The sequence below is a fragment of the Thunnus thynnus genome, chromosome 11 (genome assembly GCF_963924715.1).
Source record: "Thunnus thynnus chromosome 11, fThuThy2.1, whole genome shotgun sequence".
Lineage (NCBI taxonomy): Eukaryota > Metazoa > Chordata > Actinopteri > Scombriformes > Scombridae > Thunnus > Thunnus thynnus.
This window is the reverse complement of record NC_089527.1, coordinates 32,694,579-32,721,528: the sequence shown is the minus strand read 5'-3', so window position 1 is coordinate 32,721,528 and position 26,950 is coordinate 32,694,579. Positions and strand designations below refer to the sequence as shown.

The following is a 26,950-nucleotide window of genomic DNA, read 5'->3' as shown; positions in this document are numbered from 1 at the left end:
GATGTTTTGATGCCTTCAATGCCTCAAATGAAATTCCATTCACCTTCACTGTGCTGAGTGGGTAGCAAATAAAATTAAGTATGAAATGTATTTGTGATCAAACGGGAGCAGAGAGATTGTGATAACATGCACCTGCAGGTATGTTTCCATTTCAGATGCAGGCAGGATGGTCCTGAGTCTTTTCAGGGATGCGTCCCAGTTTTGGATGCGATTCAAACCTCTTAAACAAAAAGACTCAGTAATGAGCAGTGTTTGTATGACTCTAGGATGATCCTGCATGATGTGCAGTGTCTTTAGGGGACAGAGAAAGGGAAAGATAATGAAGGGCAAATTGTTTTTTCTCACGAGTTTTATCTTCTGGGTCAAGTCACTTTACAAGCTGCTGAAAGCCCCCTCCTCTCCTCATCTTTTTCTTATGTGTCTCTGTCTCGCTGCCATCTGGTCACATTGAGCCTGCAGCATCTTGTTTCTGTGTCTCTTCCTCTGATGGATTATTACAAGAGATTGGGTTGTATTTTGAAAACCATGCTCAAGGGTGTATGTGTCTTTTCATCATCTTTTTCCACAAATAAACTATTTCTAGCTCAGAACTTGTTCACACTTTCCCATGCTCAAAGATTGAGACCTGATCACCATTTTATAGACAGAACCAAAGATGTTCCACCATCTGGTCTGTAAAAGTTGGTGATGATTATAATGTTTACGATCATCCTGCAGTTGTACAACAGTTTGTTAAAAGAATAACATTAACTATTCCTTGCGCTGCCAACTAGTTGTGGTTACATGTTCTTGTTCCAGTACAGCACTTCACAGCTGGGTACTGTTAGAAAAGTACAACAAACAACCAAACTAGTTGCTCTGATTCACACCTCTGGCTGACTGGCATCTTCTGTATAGCAGTGCTAGCTGAGGCTCATGGGTATCGTAGTATTTAGAGCCACCTGTCGAGTCAGCACACAGCAGCACTTTGAGCTACATGCTAAAAACAAAACATGATTTCCAGAAACAGAGATATAATTAAAGCAATAATTACAACTAGTGGCCATAACATAAACTTATAATATCAATTAACTAGTAAGGACACTCCTGTGTTTTTATGTTGAGAAACATTGTATCTTATTCTATGATAATAAAGATGGATGAGCTCATTTTACATAGCTCACTTAACATTTCCAGTGTAAACCGTCTCTCTGTCACTATGGTTACTGCTTGGTGCAACAGATGCTACACCAACACACTGACACAGAGCCTTTACCACTCTCTCTGCAGTGCAGTTGACAGATAACATCTCTAATCTGGCTTAAAGTCATCTTGTGTGTGAGTTGTGTGTGAGAAAGAACATTTTCTCACGGTGCTAAATGTTTATTTCTATTCTGAGATTCATGAGATTTGTTTTGAGTTTCTGTGTAAGTCCACACACTGAACAATGTGCTACAAAAGAGAGAAATGAGTTCCAATACTAGTGACTGACATGTGTTTACTGATAAACAAATATAGTCTTTCACCACATGGACCGCACGGAAAAGCCAGACAACTGAGTTCTCAGACAGCACATGAATGCAGCATGCCTTTGTGGATGTTAATGAATCTCTAAACTCCTGCATGTAAATGCAACATTAATTCAAGTTGGGCTGGTTTTATCTCTGGATAAGATGATGAAAATTTAAGTTTCACCAGTTTTTCAGTGGATGTTTTAGCATTTATATAGCACATGTAAAAATGTCACTGGCAATTCAACATCAAAAGTTTGACCACTTGATAAGACAAGATAAGTTTCAATCCCTATTTTGAAAGTTTCATACAGTATCTGCTGGGAAAGTAGGCGAGGGAACCACCTGCTTCACATTCACACTTCTGTTCTCAGTTTCTGCTGCTGGCTGGAGCAGCTAAGTCAAGGGTCACTTCAGCTTCATTGCAAAAATCATATTTTTTTTATCTATGCACTTTTCTGCAGCAGCAGTCTTCAACACCTCCGCTACCGAGACGTCAGTGTCCACCTCTACAATGTAGGTAAATAAAATTTCATTTATGACGCCAACTGCATTAAAAAATTACATTTAAAAACATCAATAGCAACGTGTCTTTCCAGAAACTGTGTCCTGGTTACTCGTGACAGTAAACAGATGTCGCTTTTTTCTGATGGTAGAAAATAATTCCTAATGATATCTGTTCATTAAAACTGTGGATGCATGCATTTACAGAGATCTAAGCATATGGGTGAAAGTTTCAGTGAAACATTCCTTTAATAAATCCCAGATGAGCACCTCGTGTTCAGAGCAGAGTTCCTGTAAACAGATGGAGCCTGTTTACAGAATTGAGAGGCTGAACATCCACCACTGGATATACTGACTGACTGCTGCTACTGTTACTGCACACACACACACACACACACACACACACACACACACACACACACACACACACACACAGGTATGATTGTGTAAGGCATACACGTATACAAAAGTAATCACAGATAAAAACATTCATCAATCACATTAATCTACCCCACAAAGTCAGATCACATGCACTACATGTACATACACACACACACACACACACACACACACACACACACACACACACACACACACACTGATGATTGGTTGTTAATGGGGTCAGGAGCAGTGATGATGTGAGCATGTCAGTTCCTGGTGATGTCACTCTCCCTGAGGCCTGAACCCATTATAGACCATTAGTCATAATCTTATCACACTGAACCTCTCATGCAGAAACACACAACGTGCTGTGCTTCAGTGAGAGAACGTCTCTATAAAACACTGAAAGGAAAAACTGGTCTTATCACTGCAATGGCAAACTGAGATCACCTCAGAGCGAGGAGAGGCTGATGATTACTGATTTATGAACAGAATGAGTTTTGTTACTGCAGCAACTCAAAGAGGTGTGAACCAGATTACTGCAGGGACAAACATTAATATGAATAAAAAGAAAAAGGTCCACAGCAACACTAGCAGCCCTGTGAGGCTGTAATGTTCTTAAACACCAGAGAAAACTAGTTTGCGGGATGAAAAAGACACACAAATGTAAAGTTTGTCCTGCAGGTGGAGCCAGAGGAAAGGCCATATTATTACCCAAACCAAAAGACTTTATCTCTGAATGGCAACCATTTAAAGACATCTGAGATGAACTTGCCTAGCTTTAGACTAAGCTTTGCACCAAGGCTAATGCTAACTTTAGCATGCTAAAATTAGGGTGTCATATGCTAAAGAATGTCATATTTTGCATCTCAGTTTGTTAGCAAGCTTGTGTTAGTTTGTAATCATATATCATATCACTGCATGTTCAGCATGTTAATGCATGTGATAATGTTTCCCTTAGTAATATGTATATGCATGTGTTAATGGTAAAATATGTGTCAGAAAAGGTGGGAGCCACTGGTTCAATGCTATAAGCATACACTACATGGAGTGGTCACAGTGACAGCAGGCTTCATGCTAACTTTAGTGTAAACACCAATACTATTATGGGATACGGTAACAAAAAATACACTATGCTGAGTTACAATGGGCTAGTATTTTAGCTTACACTATAAGGACCCAGTCAGACCACCAATTATAACAGCAAAAACAAAAAAAAAAAAAGAAAAAGAAAATTTCATATACATATCTTGAATAGTGAGTTGAATAGTGTTTTAACTTTTTGTCAGATAAGTGACTGAGCTAGCTAACCAACTAGCTTGATGATATATTGTTTCTAGCATATGCTAGCATGTTTCCAGTTAGCTAGCATGTTACTGGTTTGCTTGCAAGCTACCTAGTTCATCAACAGCACCCCCTGTTTCACAAGGACACACACATTCATTTTACTGTATCACTTTCTGGTCCAACCTATACACACTATGTGGAGTGAGAGCAGGCTCTGATACACTGTACTGAGCTCCAGTAAATTCCACATGAACACATAAGCATACACCGCAGTGTCTGATTCACACATTAGCAAGAAGTCTGTCATCAGAAGTTGAATTGAGGGTATCGGATCAGTTAAAAAGTGATATGAAAATGAAGCAGAAATGTATGTCAGATAAATGTCCAACAAACTGAAAGAGTTTAGAAAGTGAACTGAAAGAGTCTCTAAGTGTTTGTGAGAAGCTTGTTAACAGCCAGAGGCTATTATAGTGAGTGTGTGAACAGTTAAACAGCTCACAGCTCACAGTCACTGGTAACTTCCTGCAACATATCAGAGCCTTTTATGGACCATCTGAAACACAGCTCGCCTCAGGGAGGGGCCACACACACAAACACACACACACACACACACACACACACGGCTGTGATCCATCTAAAATCTTGGACTCCATTCCGGTGGAAGTGGGATACTCCTTTAGGGACCATTATTAACACTAAAAATATAGGAGCTAAAAATACACACACACACACAAAATGTGCACAGGAAAAACCCAGACACGTAGTACAGACACCGCATGCACACAAACAACACACTCACTCACACACACACACACACACACACACACACACACACAATTTGAGAAATACCAAACAATCCTATCATGGCCTAAACACAAAGGTCCTCAGCCAGACTCAAACTGGGGACAGTGTATTTCACGGTCAACATCTTAACCTCTAAGTTTCAGATCAGTTGATGCCTGTACATGTAGCTCTCACTGGGTGCAGTGTAATGACAGAGGAAGGAGCCAGGATACAGTAGCTGGCACATGTCAGAAAATTGCTGCTTTTCTAGAGACTTGACAGCGCAAACATGCATCAAGATGCTACAGTGCCAGCATGTGTTGCCATTAAGACTTTTTTTTTTTTAACAGCAATTTAAAAAACCCCAAAGTTACTCCATATGTTGATGAAGATCATACAATGCAACCAAAGCTCCAAAAACAGCTACAACATGGACCTTGTTGCGAGATTGTCAACTACTGTTTCCAAGTTCAAGAATGACTTCAAATCCAAACTAAAACTTGTTCTGTCCAGTTTGAATTCCTGCCAGATTCTCATTTTCTCACCAGATTAACATTCTTTGAAATGAACATCAAACTCAAGACAGTATTCAAGGTGTTAAGACAGACAGTTAAGCCCTTGAATTTTGATCATTTCAGACCTTTCAAGACTCTTCCAGGGCTTGGACGCCTCCTGTGTTTGTTCCTTTCCAGAATCTTTATATGCACACATCTGGGTAAACGTTCAGCTTCTGCATGTGTGATCACACTGCTATAGTAAAAAACACACACACACACAAGTGTAACCTCTACCACGTGTGTCTGCTTGTCTATAGCCACCACACACACACAAACTGCTGGAGATGAAAGCTGAGTGTGGTGAAGCTCCTCTTTGATCAGTGTCTGCTGCTAAAACACACTTAAATTCATGCACAAACAGCAGTCACCTGAAAGAACCCAAGATGTAGTGAGGAAATCAAGCTTGTGGTGTTGTCAGACTGCTGTTTGAAGGATGTGGCTGATGATTTTCTATATTTTCCTTATTGTCAACAAATCTCATGTGCAGATCCAAACCAACAATGAACTAATCTACCTACATGTATTGTTTGTGTCCAAAGTCTGTTATTCCTCTCTACTGTGGATCTGTCTCCCAGTGCAGCAGATTGACTCACTGATGTATTTTAATAGTTTTTGAACAGCAACAGAGGTTTACAGCACAGAGCAATAAGATACATCAGACTACATCTGTTCATTGCTGCTTTGGCTCTGTACATGAACTTTGTTGACAATAAGAAAAATACAGAAAATGGCCAGCCTTATCCTTTAACAGCATCCATGCCAGAGGAAGGAGCTAGTGAGTCACTGTGGAAACAGATATGACACATAAACTCCTCAAAATAAGAATTGAACACTCAAAAGAGTATAACTTCTGGAAGTAAAGCAGGAACAGACAGACCAGAAGCAATCACTGTAATGACACACTAAACTACCAGTTACTGTCTAAGGCCCTACATGAATATTATACAGGGGTTACAATGATCTAAATAATAAAACTTTATAAAGAAAAATATATTTTTCTCTAATCTTAAGGCCACTTGTTAGAATCCAACAAATACTAGCTGCTTAATTTTTTGTTTTACATTTATAAAAGTTAAAACAACAACAACAGATATTTGTTTTTTAACAGCCACAACATAAGGGAGAATTTTGGATAAGAATCCCTTCAATATGTTAAAGAATTGTGACCACGATAAGTACTGACTGGGACATTTCACTATTATATATAGACAGCTTCTATATAACTCAAACATCTCTTTTACATTTCTGTACTATGATCTCTTGTAACTTATCGTCCGACACGTGTGCTGATACATATATCTATAATAAGCTAAAATTAACTGATAACTCTGCCAAAGTTATGTTTTTTAGTCATGCTAGCAGCATGGCTACAGGAACGGGAATGTTGATTGGTCCAACAATTTGGACCATCACATAAAACACAGAGCCTAGTGTGAAACAAGTGACAGGAGGTCATTCCAGACTTTCTTCTGAGAGCGACACAGTCAAACCCTTGGGGAAGTTTGAAACAGAGACTGTCAGCAGACATAAGTCCAGGTGTGTGTGTGTAATCCGGCTCTGCAGCCTGCAGGCTTCTTAGCGGAAAAAAGCAGGACCTACCGCGGCCGTGCATGCCTCCGTCGTCATGGCTACGATGTGTATCTCTATGGAGGGGTGAGGCCTGTGAGAGGAGGGAGGGGGCGAGACAGGAAGGAGGGGGCGAGCAAGGCAGCGAGGGTGGGGCTACAATCGGGGAAGTGGGAGGGGTCAGAGAGACGCAGGAAGTGGGCGTGGCGTATGTAGTGGAGGAAGGTGAAGCACCAAGGTGAACCAAGTACAGCAAGGCAAAGTTCATTCCACGAGAATACACCCGAAAACACCAATATCACCAGGAGAAGGTTCCGGGAAGATTGATTGGCAGGGCATAAAAACAGAGAGATCAAAGGGAAGCAAGAAACACACACACAGGCAGGTCACAATACATGGGTTTATGATTTAACATTAAAAGTCATGCAGCAGATCAGTGAAAAAGAAAATGAAAAAACATGTAAATCAGAAAAAGGAAAATGTGAAAAGTTGGGATACCATGAGATGACAACACATAACACAAGAAAGCACAAAAACAAAATAAAGATTAGTGGCATTACACATTACAGATCACCTTGACATGCTGTTAGCATCATGTTAGCTTCATTAGCAGTTAGCAACATTTCACACACTGGTAACAGTAAGCAAACAAAAGCCAGATGGTTGCTAGCTCTAGAAAAGCACGGGACTGAAGTTCGCTATGACTCAAAAACAGACTATAAAGACAGCAGACAAGCAGTGACCATGTAGCTGCATTTAACACATTTGTTGGTTCATTTTGGGTTGATTTGCATTCATGTTAGCAGCTAACTCTGACTTAGCTTGTGTTCAGCTAGCCCTGATCCAGGATGGTCATGCTTATGTCACAGTCCTGGATAGCCATCACACACAACCTGGATTTTTCAAGCACTTAGGCGCTCATAAAATTTGCTACAGGAAATGTCATCAATTTGATTCAAATGTGAATGGTGCACAAAAAAACCTTTTTCTAAAAAAACCCTTTTTCCAATTGAGTGCTGCTCACTTCAGACCAGTGAGAAGAACACAGACAAAAACGCATATACAGAAATCTCTAATGTGATATAAACAAAACAGTTCTAACAGATTATGTTGTGTTCATGTCAGACCCCATCGCCCGTAGGAAGAGGCTGATCAAGAAAATATGTTTTCAGGGTCTTTAAAGTCAATATAAACCATGTCAAATCATCGCTGGCACAAGATCACCAACTTGAGTACAGTGAGAGGGAGAAATTCTTTGCCATCTTTGATTTTTCATGATTTGTGATGATATTAGTGGAAAAACCTTTCTTGGTCAGAATTAATGGTTTTTGTTTTGTTGTTTGGGAACCACTGAACTAGTTAATCACCCTGTGGATCTGGTAGCCAACGTATCAGAGATACCCTCTTAGCCCAGAGGCAACTCACCTGAACGGGGCTTCAGTCCAAATGGCGGGCTGGAGAAGGATGGAAGTCCACTGGCTGGAGATCTGTCATGTCGCTGCGGCAACAGAGAAGGAAACAATACAGTAAGTATTTCATTAATAAACATGGAAAGTACAATTTATTGAACAGATGCTGGATATGCTCTGTCCTGTGCTTCATGTGGGAGCGGTTTGCAACGACAACACAGACTTACAGATGACTCACAGAACTATAACCTACATAGAAACATGTACGCTCCTGTGCTGCAGCTGTTAGTGTTTGATACTTTAACAGTACAGTGCCTCAAAGTTAACCTCCAACTTGGCTCAAAGGCAAGAGCGCTTCACTCTATCCCTCCCTCCTCTGTCTTTAACCATCACTCAGCCTATGAAGCCAACAGAGACAGAGAGACTGATACAGTGATAGCACTCTTTTAGAAGCGATCAGTCTAGACATCTGCAATTTAACAGAATCTAAGAGGTACAGATTTTTGTTAAGACTGTGTGAGCAAAGTAAATTTAAAAAAAATATCCTGCAGGGAAATCCTCTTATGTCTTCCCCCTTCGCATGGATCCCATTTCCACCTGGTATGAACATCCATCTCATTTGGATCAGGAAATATGTTAGTATTAATCATTATCCATGTATCCACAGACCTCAGGTTGATACCAGGTAGAAATGCAGGAAGGTACAGTATTAGGATATTAGTATGGATTCAGCATCTTGCTGATGGACACTTCAGTAGAGCAGAATGGTTTCTTTAACTTTAAGGTCAGTCGGTCATCCAAAACAAACTAACAGAGGGCAACACAGACTCTGAACAGCTGTTTGTCCTCACTGAGGTTGTCGTGGTTTTGTGGGTTTAAAATTCAATCTTTAAGCTCTAGAGGTCAGCCAGTCCAGATCATGGATCAAGAGTGTGTGTTGTTACTTTTGTTTGTGTATAAGTTTTTTGTTTGAGTCTGATGCACTTTGTCTGTGTGTGTTCATTCTTTTACTTTGGAGCATTTTGAGACCAATCTGGAGAAACATTCTTCAAACAAAGGAGTCTTGTTCTCCTCCTTTCTAAACCTACACTCTCTTCACTCTGTTTGTTTCTGAGTTTGAGGGCGGGGCGGACCTCACATCAGCAGAATCAACCATTTACCGGATTTGGATAATACTAAAATGTGCAGCTGCTTTGAAGAAATGGTTCAACGTTTTGCTAATTTGCTATCGATTTCATGTCTGTGCGTACCAAGTACGGAGCTGGAGTCAGGACGTGGTTAGCCTAGCTAAGCATAAAGTTTGGAAGCAGGTGGATAAAGCTACACTGTCCAAAAGCCCATGTTTTATCTAGATTGTTTAAGGGATTAGGTGCTGTGCTATTTCCTCAAATGCTAAACTATTACTTTAATGGTTTAAGTTTTTATTTCTAGCTATCTATTAGTTCAGCATGAGGAACATTGTTTTCTGCCAATGTTAGAATATTTGGGAGTGTAATACTAAAAAACCAAATACAATACAAGGCAATTAAATACCACAATTCCCCATTATTTGTTGACTCAAGTGAAGTTCATAAGAAGTTCACTGCAATCTAATTGTTTTATACTACTAGTTGCTATGAAACAAACAGGACCCAAACTCACTGACATTACATATCAGCCACTTCTGCAGATGAACTCTTGACACACTGACATGCAGGACGGGAAACTGTCACTTCACCAGCCACCAGTTTTTCCTCTGTCCACTCAAGATAGCTTTATTAAAATTGACTTAATTCAAAGAAATGAATTATTTCTAATGACTGGTGAAAGATATAGATTGACATATAGCAATAACGTACATTTTCCCACTCAGTTCACATGTGTAACTTGCTGCCAGATGAAATGTGTCACATGTGAAAGCTCAGTGAAGATTGGTTACCTAATAACACGCAACTCACAGCAAACAGACACACGAGTAAAAGACCGTCAGTTCACTGGGAAACATGAGTGAGGACAGCTCAGGACATTCACTCTGAGGGGCGGGACAGAGCCTACATCCAGTGGTTTGGTGCTATGTTTACCTTGATTGACATATGCCATTCATACTCCTGGCATGCAAGCTGGGCCTCAAATCTGGCCTTCTCTAGAATCATCTGTCTCTTCTTCTGGAACTCATAGCCACCTCCCTCCAAGTGCTGCTACAGAACGCATCAAACGTTTAGGCTTTAAAGTAACTTATATATTTGCTATTACTTACATACTTATAGGCTTTACTTCATATTTCCAAGGAAAAAAACACAAAATAAGTTAGGACCCACTGGAACTCTATCACGCAAGTACACTTCATCAAGAAAAATGTACTTAAGTATACTAGAGCTACTAGATTTAAAGCCACTATGAGCAGGATTTAGAAATTTCCAACTCTTGCACCCCCAAGTGGTAGTATCAAAAAATACAGCAGACAGCAATACACGCAGATGTGGGATAGTTGACTGTTGACCCAGAAAACATAAGCAGGCTGATGATCTGTTTAGGTTCTGCTAAATTATGATGGACATTTGTCATTTTTTGACAATTTGTAGACTAAATAATTAAATGATTAATTGAAAAAGTTATTTGACATTGAAATCATTATTAGTTGTGGCTCACTTCAGGTATAGATGTGACATTTTGAGCTCAGGCTACAATCAATAGTTATGCAAACACGACAGCTGACTACATATGTTATATCGTGGGACACAAACTGTAGACTGTATCATTCAAATCATTCGACAGACTTCATCAAAGGTTCTGTAATCTTCGATTTACTCCTCTTTACTCTTATTTTCTTTAAATTGTTGAAACTGTTTACACCAAACTCACTGCAAGTCTCTCCAGACAGAAGCATAAGCTAAACAACTTATAAAATAAGTGCTGTTTTTGATGGACATATTGCAATCTGGTTTGGTTATTATCATGTACGCTGATGACAACCTGCTGTTCTGTGTTGTGGCTCGACTCCAAGTAAGATAAGTTCTAAAGTTCTGCACAGTGTACCTTTGGTGTTGTGGCGCCGTCATCACTGTCCTGCCCGCTGAGGAGACAGAGAGAGACACATGAAGAAAGATGAAGTAAGGATACAATAGACTTTGCATTCACAGCAGCGGTGACAACTTGCACATTGACCATTAACCCTAACCCCCCACTTACTGTTTTCCTGCTGTCACCAGCCATGCAAGTCAGAACAACTGAACTATACAAGGTAAGGCTGTACACTATGCATGTTTCTTTTTAGTTATGGTTTTCTTAATGATAGGAGGTTGAATACTGAGAACTGAGATTCTGATATTTCCTGAAAAATTTAGACGACAGGATGGAGGACTGACACTTACCAAAGAAACACTATGTATACAAGATTTTCAGTGTTTGTAGTTTAACCTACAGTCAGGTTAGTTTCACCAGTTACTATGAAGCATCAGTGCTGCTCTGGTTACCTTTAGTTTTATATACCATGAGCACCAGCTGAGAACAGTGACTACGCTGTTGATCAGAACTATGTTTGAAGTGTTCTGATGTACAATTTTAACAGACACCTGCCAGCCAATCAGAAATGAGTATTTTAGATGGTCATGATATAAAGTTAGTTAACATGTGGTAAAGCATAGAGGCACATGGGGTCTTACTTGAGTGACTCGTCCACTGTGACCATCTCCACTGGGTAGAGCTGCACTCCAGACAGATCGTCCTGCTCCGCGTTCACTCTGACACACACAAGAACTACATTATTAAATCAGTAGCTTTGGTTTAGAAACTAAAAACTGGCAAACATTTGTATTCTGTCCTGTTTGTCTGTCTGTTAAGAAGCAAGATATCATCAAAACTTTTAAACAGATTTTGATTACATTTATTGCAAAGTTAGGCCTTCAGCTAAAAAACAGATGATTCATTTTTGATGTGAATTCATAAACTTAGAAAGGATTTCTTAATACTAAAGAATGTGAATCATTGGTGAAGGTTTGAGCTTTGAGTGCTTTCCAGTTCAAATGAAACAAAGTAGGTGTGTGCACATCCACAAAACCTCAGTGGGGTAGGTGGATACAAAAATACTTAAACTAGATACAAGGAGTACCCGCACACTTTTTTTCTAGTTAAAAAAAACTTTGTTAGGGATCATTATTATATTTAAAAGAACGTTGAGATCTGGGTGGTATTTATTTTGAATATCAACATGCTGTATTTCCCTTCTTGTATATCTGTTAGTGTTAACAGAAACTGTGCAGAAAACAGGACAGTTTTGGTATCATACTGGCACTATTATTGAGAAACCCAGCTCTAGATAAACTCCACTCTGTTATGTTGTAATGCTCAGGTTACAGGTTGGTTCTCACCTGCTGGGGTCCTGCAGCAGCTCCACAGCTTCCTTCAGCTGGTTGATCATGTCGATATGGAGCTCTGTGCCCCCTGTAACCTTTGACCTGTAACCCCAAAGACACAAGTGATGAGTAATCCAATTATAAGTGCCATTTTCACAATGGGAAGTTAACTCAAGATCAAGCAATATGGGTTTAACTTATCCCATGGTTGTTACAGCCAAGCAAATCAGTGTTGGTGCTATAGGAAATATATCAGTACATAAAATACAGTATATATACCAACTTGACCAAATAAAAACAGTATAGGTGGAAAGTTTGAAGTGAAGTTCTGTTTAACAGGCAAACAGAAAAATGAACTTACCTTTGTTCTGTTGGCCAGTGTGAGTCTTCTTCTATCCTGAGGGGCTCGTCAAAGTCTGCTGCCGTCCGCCCCTGCACAGAAACACACACACACATCAGCACCAGCTGCAGCTGTCACATGACCCACAGACTCACTCGGCCACCGGCCAAGATTCAGAGACATTACCACTATCCACATAACAATAAGCACACTGTAACAAAGTCTCCCTCTCCTGAGTTAATTCCGTCCTCCACTCTCTCCTTGTTTCTCACAGATGCTTAAAAGGATAGATAACTGGGATGAAGCAACATCACTATTAATCATTTCTGCGAGGACCATAGGAATTTGAGTTCAATTCACAAGTGTAAAAATAAAAATTCCAGTTTATTAAAACTTGGATCTTATTTTTGTAGTTCACTGAGCTCAGATCTGGGAGCTGAGTGACACAACAAGGAGTCAGACAATCCGACTGGTTGGAAACAAACAAACAGTTTATCAGCAGATTATTTAAAACTATTTATTTGGAGATTAAACTAAAAGTAAACACAACTAGGGTAAGTATGGTATGTCAGAGATGAAGCAGGAAGTAAGTCTGTAAACTGTGATGGATGTTTAGAGACATAATTTTACTCTTCACTTGTGATTTCTCTTCCAAATTCGTTTGTCTAACCTGGAGGTTTGTTTCCAACCTGTCTCATCATCGTGTTTCTTGACCCATCAGATTTCTTTTGAGTGATGTCACATGTTCCCAGATTTCACTATTAACCAGGCGAGTACCGTGTTATTATTGATAGAAAAAACGGACAAAACTATGAAAATAAGATTCAAGTTGTAATAAGATGTACTGATCTTCTAGTAGTTTGCCTCGGTTAATCAGGTCAGTACTGTAATGGATCTGCATATTCATTCAACAACAGCACATCAGGCTCCTCAACTCTTTATGATGTCCACTTGTTTTGTGTTTAGTCCTTATTTGGTCACAGCCGAGTCTCCACAGTGACACACAGGCTCGCTGTGATGTAAGCGTCTATAACAGGACCATCTCTCTAAATGCTGTACTGTTGGCAACCTTTCATGACAAATGACCGGATGACAACTTTTAACTCTGAAAGTTAATTAAACTCACATTAACAAACATGAAAGCACAGCTAAGGCTGTAAGCACCATTAAAACAAATCACAGACTTCAGGAGCCTAAAATGACAAGCAGTTGAACTAACGCTGCAATAAAGGAATACACTGACACAAGACAGTCTTACAATACCTGACTTCACTCTGAGTGTGGCTGAACCATCTACAGCATCAATCTTTCATAACAAACTGACTGGAACACTACAACATGAAGTCTTGCCTTGATGTAGTTGATGAAGCGAGTGCTGAGAGCAGAGTCTCTGTAGCTGAACTGGTCCTTCAGGGCCTCTGTGGGGCTCTCCTCAATCAGACGGACTGAGTCAGAGTTTGGGTCTGCTGAAATGGAAGAAACATGAAGCGTGAATGTCTAGTAAAAAAATCTGCACCTGCAGTAGTAGCTCAAAAATGTCGTTTGTTAAAATCTGAATGTACTGGTGAAAAAAAACAGTGAGAAGTCAGTTGAAACCTGCATATTTTTAAAAAAAATATGTGTATTTTTGGTGAAAGGTTGACAATCTCTACCTACATTGTTAAGAGATTGTTTTAAAAAAAACTCAGACAGCCCTCTTTTCACTTATTTCAGCTCAGGAAATGTGACCTTCCATCAGCTCTGACCTGATTGAGGCTGATTGAAGTCTATTTAGGCTGTGTGTCTGGGGAGCTGCTGGTGTTCTCTAATAGAGTTCAACAGCCCAGATACTCACAGACACACTGCAGACACACAGATGGAAGAGAAGCAGAGCTACAATAACAGTCCTGTTTCTACACTGCAAAACACATCAGTCTAACAAGCTGTTAAATCTTGTTCAATTAAAAGGCTAACACAAATTAATTAACAACAATTTTAATCAATTAATCATTCAAGTCAGCCAGAAAGCAATAATGCCAAACTGCCAGCTTCTCAATGTGAAGATTTGCTACTTCTCTCTGTTTTTATATCTGTGCTGATCTAAGACTTCTCTCTAGTTTCTACCTCAGTTTCTCTTGTTTGTGGATTTAATGTAAAATGTAATAACATACACACAAATACAACAGACACACATATACAGTCCAGACTCACTATCTGTCTCCACACACACACATTATACATTCACACATATCAGCAGGGGTCCGGAAAAGTCTCTGTGTTGTCTGGATTCAGAGGACACAGCAGTGTTGTTCCACCACCACCATGTCCTCTTCACTATCAGCTGTGTGTGTGTGTGTGTGTGTGTGTGTGTACCTGTCAGGGAGCTGATGTGTTCACTGGAATCGTCTTTACTGATTCCGTCCTCCTCTGTGATGTGGCTCATGGGTACGTTGAGACTCAGACTGTCTTCATCTGACGGCTGCAACAACAACAACAATGATGGAAAAATGTACAAAATTTGATTGAGTGACTGATCAGTTTATTTATCTCAGGATTCCTCTGTAGCCAAGAATGCACTTCCTCATTAAACAGTCAGAGTTTTTACATTCTGATTCTGTGTGAAAGTTCTTAGTTAAAATATTTGAATTTTTATTGAAGTTTACTTTTCAAGCTGTTTTTATAACTCTCAAACACCTGACCACAGTATCAGCCTCAAAACTCTGGGCCTCAATATCACTGAGTTTTTGATGTGATGTAATATTTCCACAGCTGCTGCTGCATTCATTTACCTAAGGAATTATTTTATTATTGCTCTTCAGAACATTGTGTTAAAAATACGGTTAATAAATTATTATAGTATGTTGATTCAAATGAGTTTGCTGAAAATTTGTTGAGTAGCTTTTGAACGTTAATGCCTCCAACACATGCAGACAGTCTATAGAAAGATGAAGGAATTTAGTGAGCAACTCTTGTTTCCCTTTGCAGAAACAGCTGAGTGACATTTCTCTGACAGTGACTGTGTAAAAAATGATATTAAACATGTGTTAAATATGAAAGAACATAGATGGACATGTAAAATGAGTGACACGTCTATAGATAACAAGCAAAAGCTTTTCAATGGATACAAGTCTGAGGCTGAAGCATCGGTGAACAGTCTAATATCAGCTGATAAATATCAGACAATCCATCTGTAATAAAAACATATGTGCCAAAATACACATGTACTTGTACATAAACACACAGGTACGGTACATAGACACTTTATTTAAAACACAAATACAGAAAGATGCACATATACTGTAGCATATGGAGGCAATGACACACAAAAAGCCTCTCACACATACACACACACACACACACACACACACAGTACCTCAGTAGCAGACAGTCTTTTGTCTCCGTTGTCGCTGCCGACTCCTGAGTCGCTGTCCTGCTTCTTCTGCTGCTCCATGTCCTCCACACTGCACACACACAACACAGGTCACACACCTGACACACACAGTGGAGGTGTGTGTGGGTGTGTAGTCTTCTCTCTGTACCTCCTCACACACACCCACCCAGCTCTCTCTCTCTCTCTCTTTCTCTCTCTCTCTCTCTCTCTCTCCCCCTCCCTCGCTCTCCCTTTTTAGATTGTCCCAGCTGGGTTGGACCGACTCTGTCCAGACAGCTTCACACTGCAGGAGTTTCTCCTCTGGAGCAGTGGGTAGAGCTGGCTGGACCTCAGTTGGACAATCAACTGACTGGCTGGAGTAAGATCTACAGTAATAAATCAGTTACTGAAACACTGAAAACACAAGCTGATGGGAAATGAATGCTCTCCTTTAACTGATTTTTGAGACTGTGCCCTACTGCCAAACTGTACTGACCCATATCCTGCCATTGGACTGTTTCTTGAATTTAAAAACTGTTCTGGTCCTTTACTTGAGCCTGTTGACCCTGTCGGTGCTTCTTTGGAGGACGCCTCAGGGTTAAACTGATGGTAAAAACTTTGAATCAGAGTAACTGAATGGGCGCAGTGACACACTGTGGAGGACTTATGCTGACTTCAAACCAACATGGAGGTGTTTGTATAAGCCTCCTTTAACAAAGAAACATGCAGACTTTCAGTGGAGAATCCTACATGGCACACTAACAGTGAACTCCTTTATCTCTGTTATTAACGCTGCTGTAGAGGAAAAATGCCCCTTCTGTAGCCACAGAGAGACGGTGTTTCACTGTTTCTCAGAGTACACTTGACTGACAGACCGTTTGTGTTGTTGGAAACCATTTTTAGCAGATGTGGAGAAGGTTTTATGATGCTTTTAAATATGCTTGCCAGCAGAAGAGAAAGCAGAAGAACTGTTAGATATTGAACTTAGTTTTAGGACAGGCAAAGATAGCAGTGTTATATGAGCCAGAGGAGGAAGCGTTGAATGTTGATGTGGTTCCTGTTTTTGAGAAAATGGTGAAGTCCAGACTGCTGCTAGAATTCAGTTTTTATAGAGCCCCCCCCCCTCTTAGGCTGCGTTCACACTGCTGCTTAAGTTTGATTTACTACTCAGATGTGTAAATTGATGACTCACATGATGTTTTTCAGTTTTACTAAATACAGCCTGAAAAACTCGCCTGAACTGCTCTGAACTGAGCTGAAAGAACAATATAGACAAGAAAAAAATAAATAAATGTAGACAGAGAAGATAGAGGACCCACTGACTAAAGTCAGCACAGAACATACTTATTGACCAAAATATGTTTTCTATATATTCACAACTTAAATTAATTTATATCAAAGTGAGGATCACATGCTAACACAGTCCCCATTTACACTCAGTCACTTTGTGCATCTTGGGAGGATCAGATAGCTATTAGACATCAAAAAAGTTCTAATTAAAAGTTAAATGTCGATGCATTTAAGAGACTTTCAAGACAGACTGTTCAAACCATCTCTGGAGCTGGTTTAAGGCTTGTTCTAACCACATCTTGAAAAGGTGTAAATGAGTCATGAAATCATCTGTCAATGCAGCCTCAGTGATTTCAATACATACAAAAATACAATATGGATGAAGGAGAGATGAAACTGAATGTGTGTGAAGATATGAAAAATACGATTCATCCATGTGTTGGTGTTAGCTTATGGATAGTTGTTTGCGAGCTAACACTAACTAAACTGTCACTTAACTGAAGTTTAGGCGCACCAGAAACTAAGTTTACAAGTTATTCTGCCTCTGGTGTTTTTAAGTGTTACCAAACAGCCTCAGGTGCATTACCACCACCCTCTGGTCTGGAGCAGAACTGACCCTGATTAGCCAGGAAAAACCGTCAAGTGTAAATGGACTGAGCAATAGGACAAAACATTTGATCAAGATCATTTTTGAAGAATTTTTGAAGGCCTTTGCTCTTTTCAAGACTTGAGGGAGTTTTATTCTGTTCTGAGTTCTTCATGGTTCTCATTTAAGACTTAGAAGCACAATGAAAGGATATGGAGTACCTTGGGATTCCTTTCCACACCCCTTGGTAACACTACTATTTGCAGGAATTGAAGGACTGGTTTCCCGCATCTGTAAGATGTTAATCTCACATAGCCTTAATAAACTTCCTATTATGCTGGTTTGGAAAAGGAGATACAGGGTTTTGGTTTCATTATAAGTGGCTTTGAATATATTCAGGCATTGCCTCTTCATCAGAAACAATTAGATCATCAGTTAATTCATTATAAACTTGCTCACAGGACAGATTTCACTCCCCAATGCAAGCCAACAAATGTATAACATGTACTTTTTCTCAGACAGGTAACTTTATGCATATGTTTGGGACTGTAGTACTATCCCAAAACTCTGGGAATTATTTATCAATGTTCTATCAATAAAGTCAATTTTGCAAATTGATTGTCCTATTTGTCCACTCCTGCTTTTTGCCTACAGTGATAATCTCTTTCTGTTCTATCAACAACGGCAGATAATTTAGCTGCTTCAACAGCAGGAAAGATGGTTATTCTTAAAAACTGGACTGATCACCAAACACAATTCATTCAAACTTGGATATATAAATTCTATGATATCTGCATTTTAGAAAGATCAACAGCTAACTTAGATTGCGCAAGGAAGGAAACACTTGAAAACTGGTCAAAAGCCATATCCTATATAAAGCACTACCTTTACCCCCTCATATAAAATATGTCTTTGACTTTAATGTATGTATATGTGGGTGCATATGTATATATGCATGTGTGTGTACATGTATACACTGTATGTGTGTATGTGTATCTACATGTGTGCATAAGTATCTCTAGTACATCAAACTATCTACCCCCATACTTTATTTATTTATTTTTACTATTATTATAATTTCTTTTGACATTTATTTTCTTTTGCTTTTTTTCTTGTCTGTTTCTTTTTGACTTGTTTTCTTTTGGCTCATTTGCCATTTGAAAGCTTTCCAAATGAAAAAAACAAACTAAAATATTACTCACAAAAAAAGATGATCAAGAATTGTATGAGCTATAAACACAAAATCTATTCAAATAGATAAATTACGATAACATTACAAAAACAAACAGAGTTCTTCAATCATGTCAGTGAAATGTTTACAGTGTGTTTTACTGAATGCTAATGCTTCAGGTCAAATACTTCCCATCTTTGCTGGCATCTTCTATCGTTTATATCTCCAAACTCTAACACTGTCTAAACAAGAATCAAACTAAATCATTTCATTTCTCTTATGCCCTTAATGCCCTTACAAAAACACATCAGCGTCAAATATGAAAGAACAGAACATTTAGGAAACTTTCAGCTGCAGTGTGAACGCAGCCCTATGGCAGTCTCTAAGCAACTGAACAATGTGTGCTGTAATTTCTCTCTCTCTCTCTCTCTCTCTCTCTGTCTCTCTCACACACACACATTATTTTCTAGGCTTCTCCTAAATTAACCTCCAGTGAACAATATTCCTACTCTTCTGCTCTACTAAATCATTTAATCCGGTATTTTGAATTGAATGACTGGATTTCTACTTTATCTGCAGTCACAGAGTTGTTGTAGTTTTCATATTAAACTACACTTGTCACGTTCAGGTCTCTGTAACCTGCAACCTCTGACCCCAGACCTGCCTTTCTCGTGGCTGCTCCTTATGTTGGTGATTAAAAATGATAGCACATTGTTGCTCATTTGTTAATGTGGATCTGACAGCTGATGTGATGAGAACATCTGGAATGCAAATGGCCTTGTTGTTTTATATTGGCAGGACACCTGTGGAGAAACCTTCATGCTGGTTGAAGGTAAAGTGAGCCTCACAGTGTTTGATCTGGTTCTCTTTAAGTTCTTGTTTTAATTTGAGTATTTAAAATAGCACCAATCTGTTGTCAGCTTCCACTAGGGTGAGAGGAAGAACTACAGCTAACCCAACCAGATTGCTATTCATCTTTTACACTTATTAGCAGACTGGTTGTTTAGGAAAAGTGGTTGCTTAGCATCACATGTCCAATGTCCCATTAACAAAGTGTCCTGTTTCTTAAAACCAGAAAGAGAGAAAAGATTTGTGAGGAAATAAAGAGTCTACAGCCATGCTAGCACAGTGCTTTGAGCTAAATGCTAACATCAGCATACTAACATACGACAATGCTAATTTTCGGACAAGTGGCGCTAAAGGAAAAGTCAAGGGTTCACTAAAGTCAGTAGGATTCATCATCTGGGGACCGTGAATGTCTGTACAGAATTTCATGACGATACATCAAAAAGTTGTTGAGATATTTCAGTCTGGTGGAAGGAAGAAGAGTCAGAGGGAAAAAGGATACAGGATGTGTATGTATGTGTTTTTTCAGGAACCGTTTTTCCCGCCCACGTGTTGGGAGTGTTTAACGTGGGCGGACGCTGCAGAGCTCTACATCCTCTGAGAGTTCGGCTCAGTTTCAGCAGAATGACGGAGAATCTCACTGCAGCAGCAGCGCAGGCTTTTCTCCTCTTGTCTATTTCTGTCTTTCTCATGCTCCCTCCATCCCTCTATCCTCCATGTATTTAATCTCATCTTCAATTGTTCCTCAGTCTGTAATTTTAGAGAATGTCTGTTTCTTCCTTCCTTTCGGTGCTACTTCCTTCATCCTTACAGTCTTTTGTATACTCCTTTCCTTATTTTCCACGGTGGCTCCAGGGATCAGTCAGTCATTAGGTCCACCACTTAGGTCCATACTTAAACATCTCAACTACTGGATGGATTGATATGAACTTTGGTAAAAATATCCATGGTTTCCAGACACCCTGACTTTTCATCTATCTATCATCCAGTGAAATATCTGGACATCTACTGGATGAGTTGGCAGACATTCATGGTTCTCAGAGGATGATTCCGACTGACTTTGGTGACCTTTTCTTTAGCGCCACCATGTGGTTGACATTTGTGCTTTTGTGTGAGAAGTCTCAACAACTATTGGATGGACTGCCTTGAAATCTGGAACAGATATTTATATTAATTTTGGCAATCCTTTAACTTTTCATCCAGCACCATCATCAGGTCAAAAGGTTTATTTGTCCCACACTGGTTTGTGCAAAACTAATGACATTCAGCTGTACTTTGTAAGTCTTTCTCAGTCTGTGTTCTTGTGAAACATCATCAGTCATGGCCCGAGTACTGCTCCAATTCAATGTCTGCATCTAGCTAAGTACAGTCTAAATGCACTGCCCATTTTGTCTTGTATGGACCTACGGTAACTAGTATCCCAACATGCCTTTCACATGAACTAGCGGCGCTGGTGAAGGACAGCCAAAACAACAGTTTATTACTGTTATCATTTTCAAACTGCAACTGCTTTTGTGTCACCAAATTCAGTTCTATATGTCGCTGAATATGTCGTAGACTTAAAGTAATGCCTACTTGAAATGTTGGTGCTAGTAGTACGTCCTCTGGTAGTTTACTGGTGGACTGTCATCTGTATCTTCATTCCCTTCATTGTTTCATATTCTGTTGGTCTTTCATTTGTTTTTCCTTTCTGTTCCCTTCATTTATGTCTTTTCATCCTTTGCACATTTCTTACTTCCTTTCCTCTTTTACATGTTTCCTTCAAATTTCTTAGTTCAGTTTTGTTTGTGCCTTTTTTCCCCCTGTTCACATATTTGTACTTTCTTTCCTCTGCTTGTTTCTGTCCTTCAATCCTTCTCCTCTCTACAACTGCCTCTTTGTTCCTACAGTTATGCTCCTACGTTTTTTTCTTTGTAGCTACTTTCATCCATCTCTTACGTTGATCACACTATTGGATTGACTCCTTCATTCCTCTGTTCATCATGTCTACATTTATTTTCTCCCTCATTCTTTCCATTGCTTGTCTCTGCCTTTATTCCTTCATCTAGAAATCATAAGTAACACCTCAGACACCGATGACTGGATTCTGGCTTAACTTTGTAGTCGACTTCTCCGACGGCAGACAGGCTGTCAGTGTGACCCAGCAGTGAGCAGGGAGCCGGGGGACGGATCAGTTTCAGCAGACTAATGGAGGATTTGGCTCCAGTCTGAGAAACTGAGGAAGCTTAGATCACAGACAGCCATTCTGTTCCAGCAAGGAATATCTCTCCCTCCACATAGTGCAATGTCCTTAAAACCAAACAAACAGCTTCGAGATGATGTAACTTGCCTCTAGCAGCCATGCTGGAGGTCCTCAGCTAAAGAAGAACTGACAGCATTTATAAATAACCTGGATGTCACAAAAATTGGAAAAAAATTCTTTACTTTAATCAGTTTTAGTTTTTTCTGGACTAGTTGTTCAGATTTTGCAGTATTTTGGTAAGTTACAAAATACTATGAAACCCATTTACCTCAGTACCTGTTGCTATGGAGAAGATGGCAGTTACAGGCATGAATCAGAGCTCTAGTGAATTCAGAACATTTGTCTGCTGCATTTGGAACTGAAACACATTGCCACAGTTACACAAGTCATCAAAGACTGATCCACAGTCTGTAAGTGAACCGATTTAAACTGCTGAATGTTTTATATTCAAACTACTGAATGTTTTATATTCAGCTTCAACTCCCTGTTAGCAGCTCACACAACAGAATATGAAGCTCTGTGTTTGGATGTTTCTTACTGAAATGCAGAACAGAGTGCTCAACAGTGGAGATGAGAAGATTCCCTGAGGGGAAGGGGCAGAGTGAAAGACAGGTGATCTTTATGACAAAACTGTTTTCAGTTTTCAGATTTAACATTGATTAACTGACTAATAAATCAGGTGAATATTAGGTGAGTGTCCTGAGCAGTTGCCAAGCAACCAGTAGAGACTCCAGAAAGTTACTGGTCCCAGCCAAGAAATAGTCCGACACATACAACCCAGTAAAACAGTGAACTGTCCTTGTTAGGGGTTCAAGCACCGATGGTGTTGGAACTATTGTTTTTGCTGGATTTTTCATTATCCTTAATATTATTTTCCTGCCAGATTTCACATAAAAGCAGTTCTACAGCCTGAACCGCTCAGGCTGCAAAGGTGAAATTTGGAGGATAGAGAGTGGGGAGATCTAGTCAAGTGCGAAAATGTAACCATGCTCACCATGAGGGGGCGCTATTATAAAGGCAAACATGTTTTGCATTATAACTCCCACACCGTACATTGCATATTTAAATGCTTTATATCTACGCATTCAGTATATTGAGCTGCATCACCTGCATGGTATAGGCCACGCCTATATAATTATATTCTATTTATTATATTTATCAGTGATGACTGTGTGTTTTTTTTGTATTAAAACAAGACCATGATCTTTGTCTAATCTTAACCAAGTGCTGACAGCACATACAACAAAAAAAAAGATTAACAATGATATAGTTACTATCATCGGATATTATATTGCAAAACCTGTTTGTTAGAAAAAAACTAAAAATATCAGGTCACTGACACATACATTAATTAATGACATTATGGCCTTGTACTCCTGGTTGCCCCGGGATGGTGCACCTTTGGTTCCGAGGTGTGTCAGTTGCTTGGACCCGGTACACCTGCTTGCAGGTCTACTTAAACTTTGTTCTTTGTGCATATTAAACAACTGAGATAAATGTGTTAATTAGTGAGATTTGGAGCTGCTGGTAGGTGTTACTGCTGGACAGAGCCAGGCTAGCTGTTTCCCCTTGTTTCCAGTCTTTATGCTAAGCTAAGCTAAGCTAAGCTAAGATAAGCTAAGCTAGGCTAACCAGCTGCAGGCTGTAGCCTTATATTCAACAAACAGATGAGAGAGTGTTATTGTATTAATCTTCTCATCCAAATCTACACCAGAAAGCTAATTATTTTCCAAAATGCCAAACTATTGTTTTGAGGTTTTATCTACATAGGCTTGTACGTTCTTTGACTTTTCTTTTTTTAAATTAAAGTGGATATTTTCTAACACAGTTGTTTATCTTTTGACTTGATGGTTCAACGAGGACAGTTATATGTCCATCGGAGTCCTAAAGAGCTCCAAATATTAGTCACCTAAACCTATCCATGGAGAAAATAAATTAGATCTCTACTTCTGAAACTCTGCAGGCCTGATGCAACTATTTAAGGAGGTACTTCTTAGGATCAGATACCTTCAGTGAAATAAAGACGTATTTGTATTTGTCATGTAATGTGGTCTCAGATGAGAATGAAATCTTTACTGCAGTTCTCTGCCTGCGCTGCTCATGGACGATGGAAAGGAAATTTTAAACTGTGCTATTTTTTCATTTGCCAGAGGGCTTAAAGAATGATGAGGCAATTAGTTTTCTATGGGCCAGAACTGTATTCTATTAAGTTTTACTGATGAAACTATTGCTGTGACACTGCTATAAAAAGAGATGAAGAATGAGAGATTTTCCACCATGGTTACCACTTACAGCAGTGATGCAGAATAGTGGCAGGAAGTCTTGGCTCCCCATTGGGTGACATTTAAGTTACCACAGTGACACTGACCTGCCAGTGGTGGGCCGTGATAGGCTGAGTCGCTCCATGACAGGCAGGTAGAGAGAGTCAGGCATCTTCTCACTGCGACACGCCTCGATGCTCAGGTACTTGAATATGTGAACTTTACCCTTTATACAGATCTGAAAAGGAAAAGATAGATTCAAATTAGAATGAAGTTTCTACCATCGCAATCTGTATGAACACACACATCAACCTGGCTGCTGAGTCACTGAACTCTGAGTGATCACAGCTGGTGCTTAACATTCCCCGAGTGTGTTTTATCCTTCAGCCTAAGAGAAGATAGAGTTTGTACACAGTCTCATACCAGCTGTCCATGAACTGTGATGCAGTATATGACTGATGTCTTATCAGGTATAGCAGATTGCCAACCGCCACACCCCAGTCCTTTGGGTAGAAGAAGATTGGAAGATCGGCGGTTTGATCCCCGGCCCTTCCAGTCCGCATCGTCCTTGGGCAAGATACTGAACCCCAAATTGCTGTGTGAGTGTGTGTGAATGTATTAGATTCTCCTCCTGATGAGCAGGTTGGCACCTTGCATGGTAGACATCAGTGTATGAATGTGTGTGTGAATGGGTGCATGTTGAGATGTATTGTAAAGCGCTTTGAGTGCCTGGAAGACTAGAAAGGCGTTATATAAGTGCAATCCATTTACCATTCATTGTTGCAATTTAGTCACGACACTCACAACAAGGTTTTAACCATTTGTGTCAACAGCTGAGCTCAAAAACTCTCTTTAGAGTCATGAACACATTTAGAGAAACACTGTAGACCAAAATAAATCTAAATGCTAATACAAGAGGCTATAGGGAGTTTTATTTAGAGTGAGCACCATTCATTCATTCACATGTTCCGCCAAGTGATGGAGACGTCATATATGATTAGATGTAACTATAAATGACTTCTGAATCAATGAATAAATGAATCCATTGGTTTATTTTTGTGTCCCTCATTGAATTAATCAGTCACATTAATCAACCAAACATGCGTACCCATCAGCATCTAACAGCACCATATGCTGCCCTCATACTCATTTAAACAGCCTACATATAATGTCCCTGGAGATATGCAACAACAATGTAATGATTTATGCACACAGCGTCACATATAAACAAAACAAAATCTACATGCACCAAATCATGTCAGTTAACACTTAATCCATATTAAATAAAATATGAGGATTTTATCTATCATAAGGTGTTTTTCACCTTTTATTCCATGTTAGAAATACAGAAATACAGTGTCAAAAAGCTATTCAATTAAAGCGCCATCCTCAGTTCTAATCAAACCTGAATCTGGAACTTTTAAAACAATGTTAGTTGCAAATCCTGACATGCAAGACTGTCGAGGTTATAATGAATTGTGGATACCTGTGCAGGTGGGCTCTGCAGTGGGTTGTTTGCTAACTGGAGGGACTGGAGCTGTTTCATCTTCCTGTAACACACCGGGATGGTCGACACCTTGTTACAGGAGAAGTCAAACTTCACCAGAGGAAGATCAGCCAGGTCTGCAGGAAGAAAACATACACACACATAAAAACCAGTTAGCTAAACAGGTCTGGTTATCTCTGTCTTGTGAGTTTTTGGATGAGATTTAATTTGGTCTTTCTGACATAGAGTTCATTTAGCCTTAATGCTGCTAGGCTAGTGTTTATAATGGGTTTTTCAACCCAAGAAGTTTTTTATAAAGCCCAATTCAACTTGCAAAAGTTTCTGATGGTCCGTGTAATCTTTTTTGCTGCCACCTGATGAGTGAAAACAAGTCGAAAGCTTTCCTACGTCACGTCTAAAAGTATCTCAGGAAACTTTCCCAAAAGTACTAGTCTGAATTGTAAAAACTGGCTGCTGAATTTTACACATCTGCACTGTAAAACCTACACACACACACACACACAATCACATGGCTGAAACCACTGACATATTTCTCATCACACAGAACACTGCAGCTGTTGTTATGTTCAGAGGAAGTTTGTCATTGTTAGCCGTCAAGTGTCTGTTCATGTGAACTCCACCCCCCATCAGATCCAAAATACCTGGAAATACTTGTAATTGTGCTCAACTGGAGTCTCTGAGCTGTAAATTCACTGGAAAGAGAGTGTTTAATGCACAAGGGGGATTGTGGCATGTATGTGCATATCAAGGACCAAGTGCTAAAGGTTACAAGTTTAAAAGCTGAAAAAAAGGAGGTTTAGGTTTGACTTCATGAAATGAGTCTCCTTGAACATGGATGCTGTTGGTCATGATCTTCTGATTTACATGTTTTAACCATAAAGTGTGATAAACATGGATGTAGAAGGTTTGGAGAGAATTTCTCAAAGACTGCATGAAACAGGCAGCTGAACTTCTGGGAAAATGTGTCTTTCTGAGCATCTTCAACATGATCACATGCTGCATTGTCCAAAAAGGACTGACAGCTTTTCATGGAGCTTCAAGGCCTGGATT

General features: G+C 39.6%; 1 protein-coding gene across 1 annotated transcript in view; it reads right to left on the bottom strand.

Moving 5' to 3' along the window:
• Positions 1–26,950, bottom strand: part of lrch1 (leucine-rich repeats and calponin homology (CH) domain containing 1) — a 91,341-nt gene that overhangs the window by 14,947 nt on the left and 49,444 nt on the right. The window contains exons 5-16 of the mRNA XM_067604504.1: positions 25,880–26,016; positions 24,501–24,631; positions 16,001–16,088; positions 15,001–15,106; positions 13,999–14,114; positions 12,670–12,740; positions 12,324–12,410; positions 11,619–11,696; positions 10,993–11,029; positions 10,038–10,154; positions 7,994–8,066; positions 6,602–6,724 (exon numbers count right to left, since the gene is read on the bottom strand). Coding sequence (XP_067460605.1) covers positions 6,602–6,724; positions 7,994–8,066; positions 10,038–10,154; positions 10,993–11,029; positions 11,619–11,696; positions 12,324–12,410; positions 12,670–12,740; positions 13,999–14,114; positions 15,001–15,106; positions 16,001–16,088; positions 24,501–24,631; positions 25,880–26,016 — 1,164 coding nt within the window. The remainder of the gene's footprint in view (positions 1–6,601; positions 6,725–7,993; positions 8,067–10,037; positions 10,155–10,992; positions 11,030–11,618; positions 11,697–12,323; positions 12,411–12,669; positions 12,741–13,998; positions 14,115–15,000; positions 15,107–16,000; positions 16,089–24,500; positions 24,632–25,879; positions 26,017–26,950) is intronic.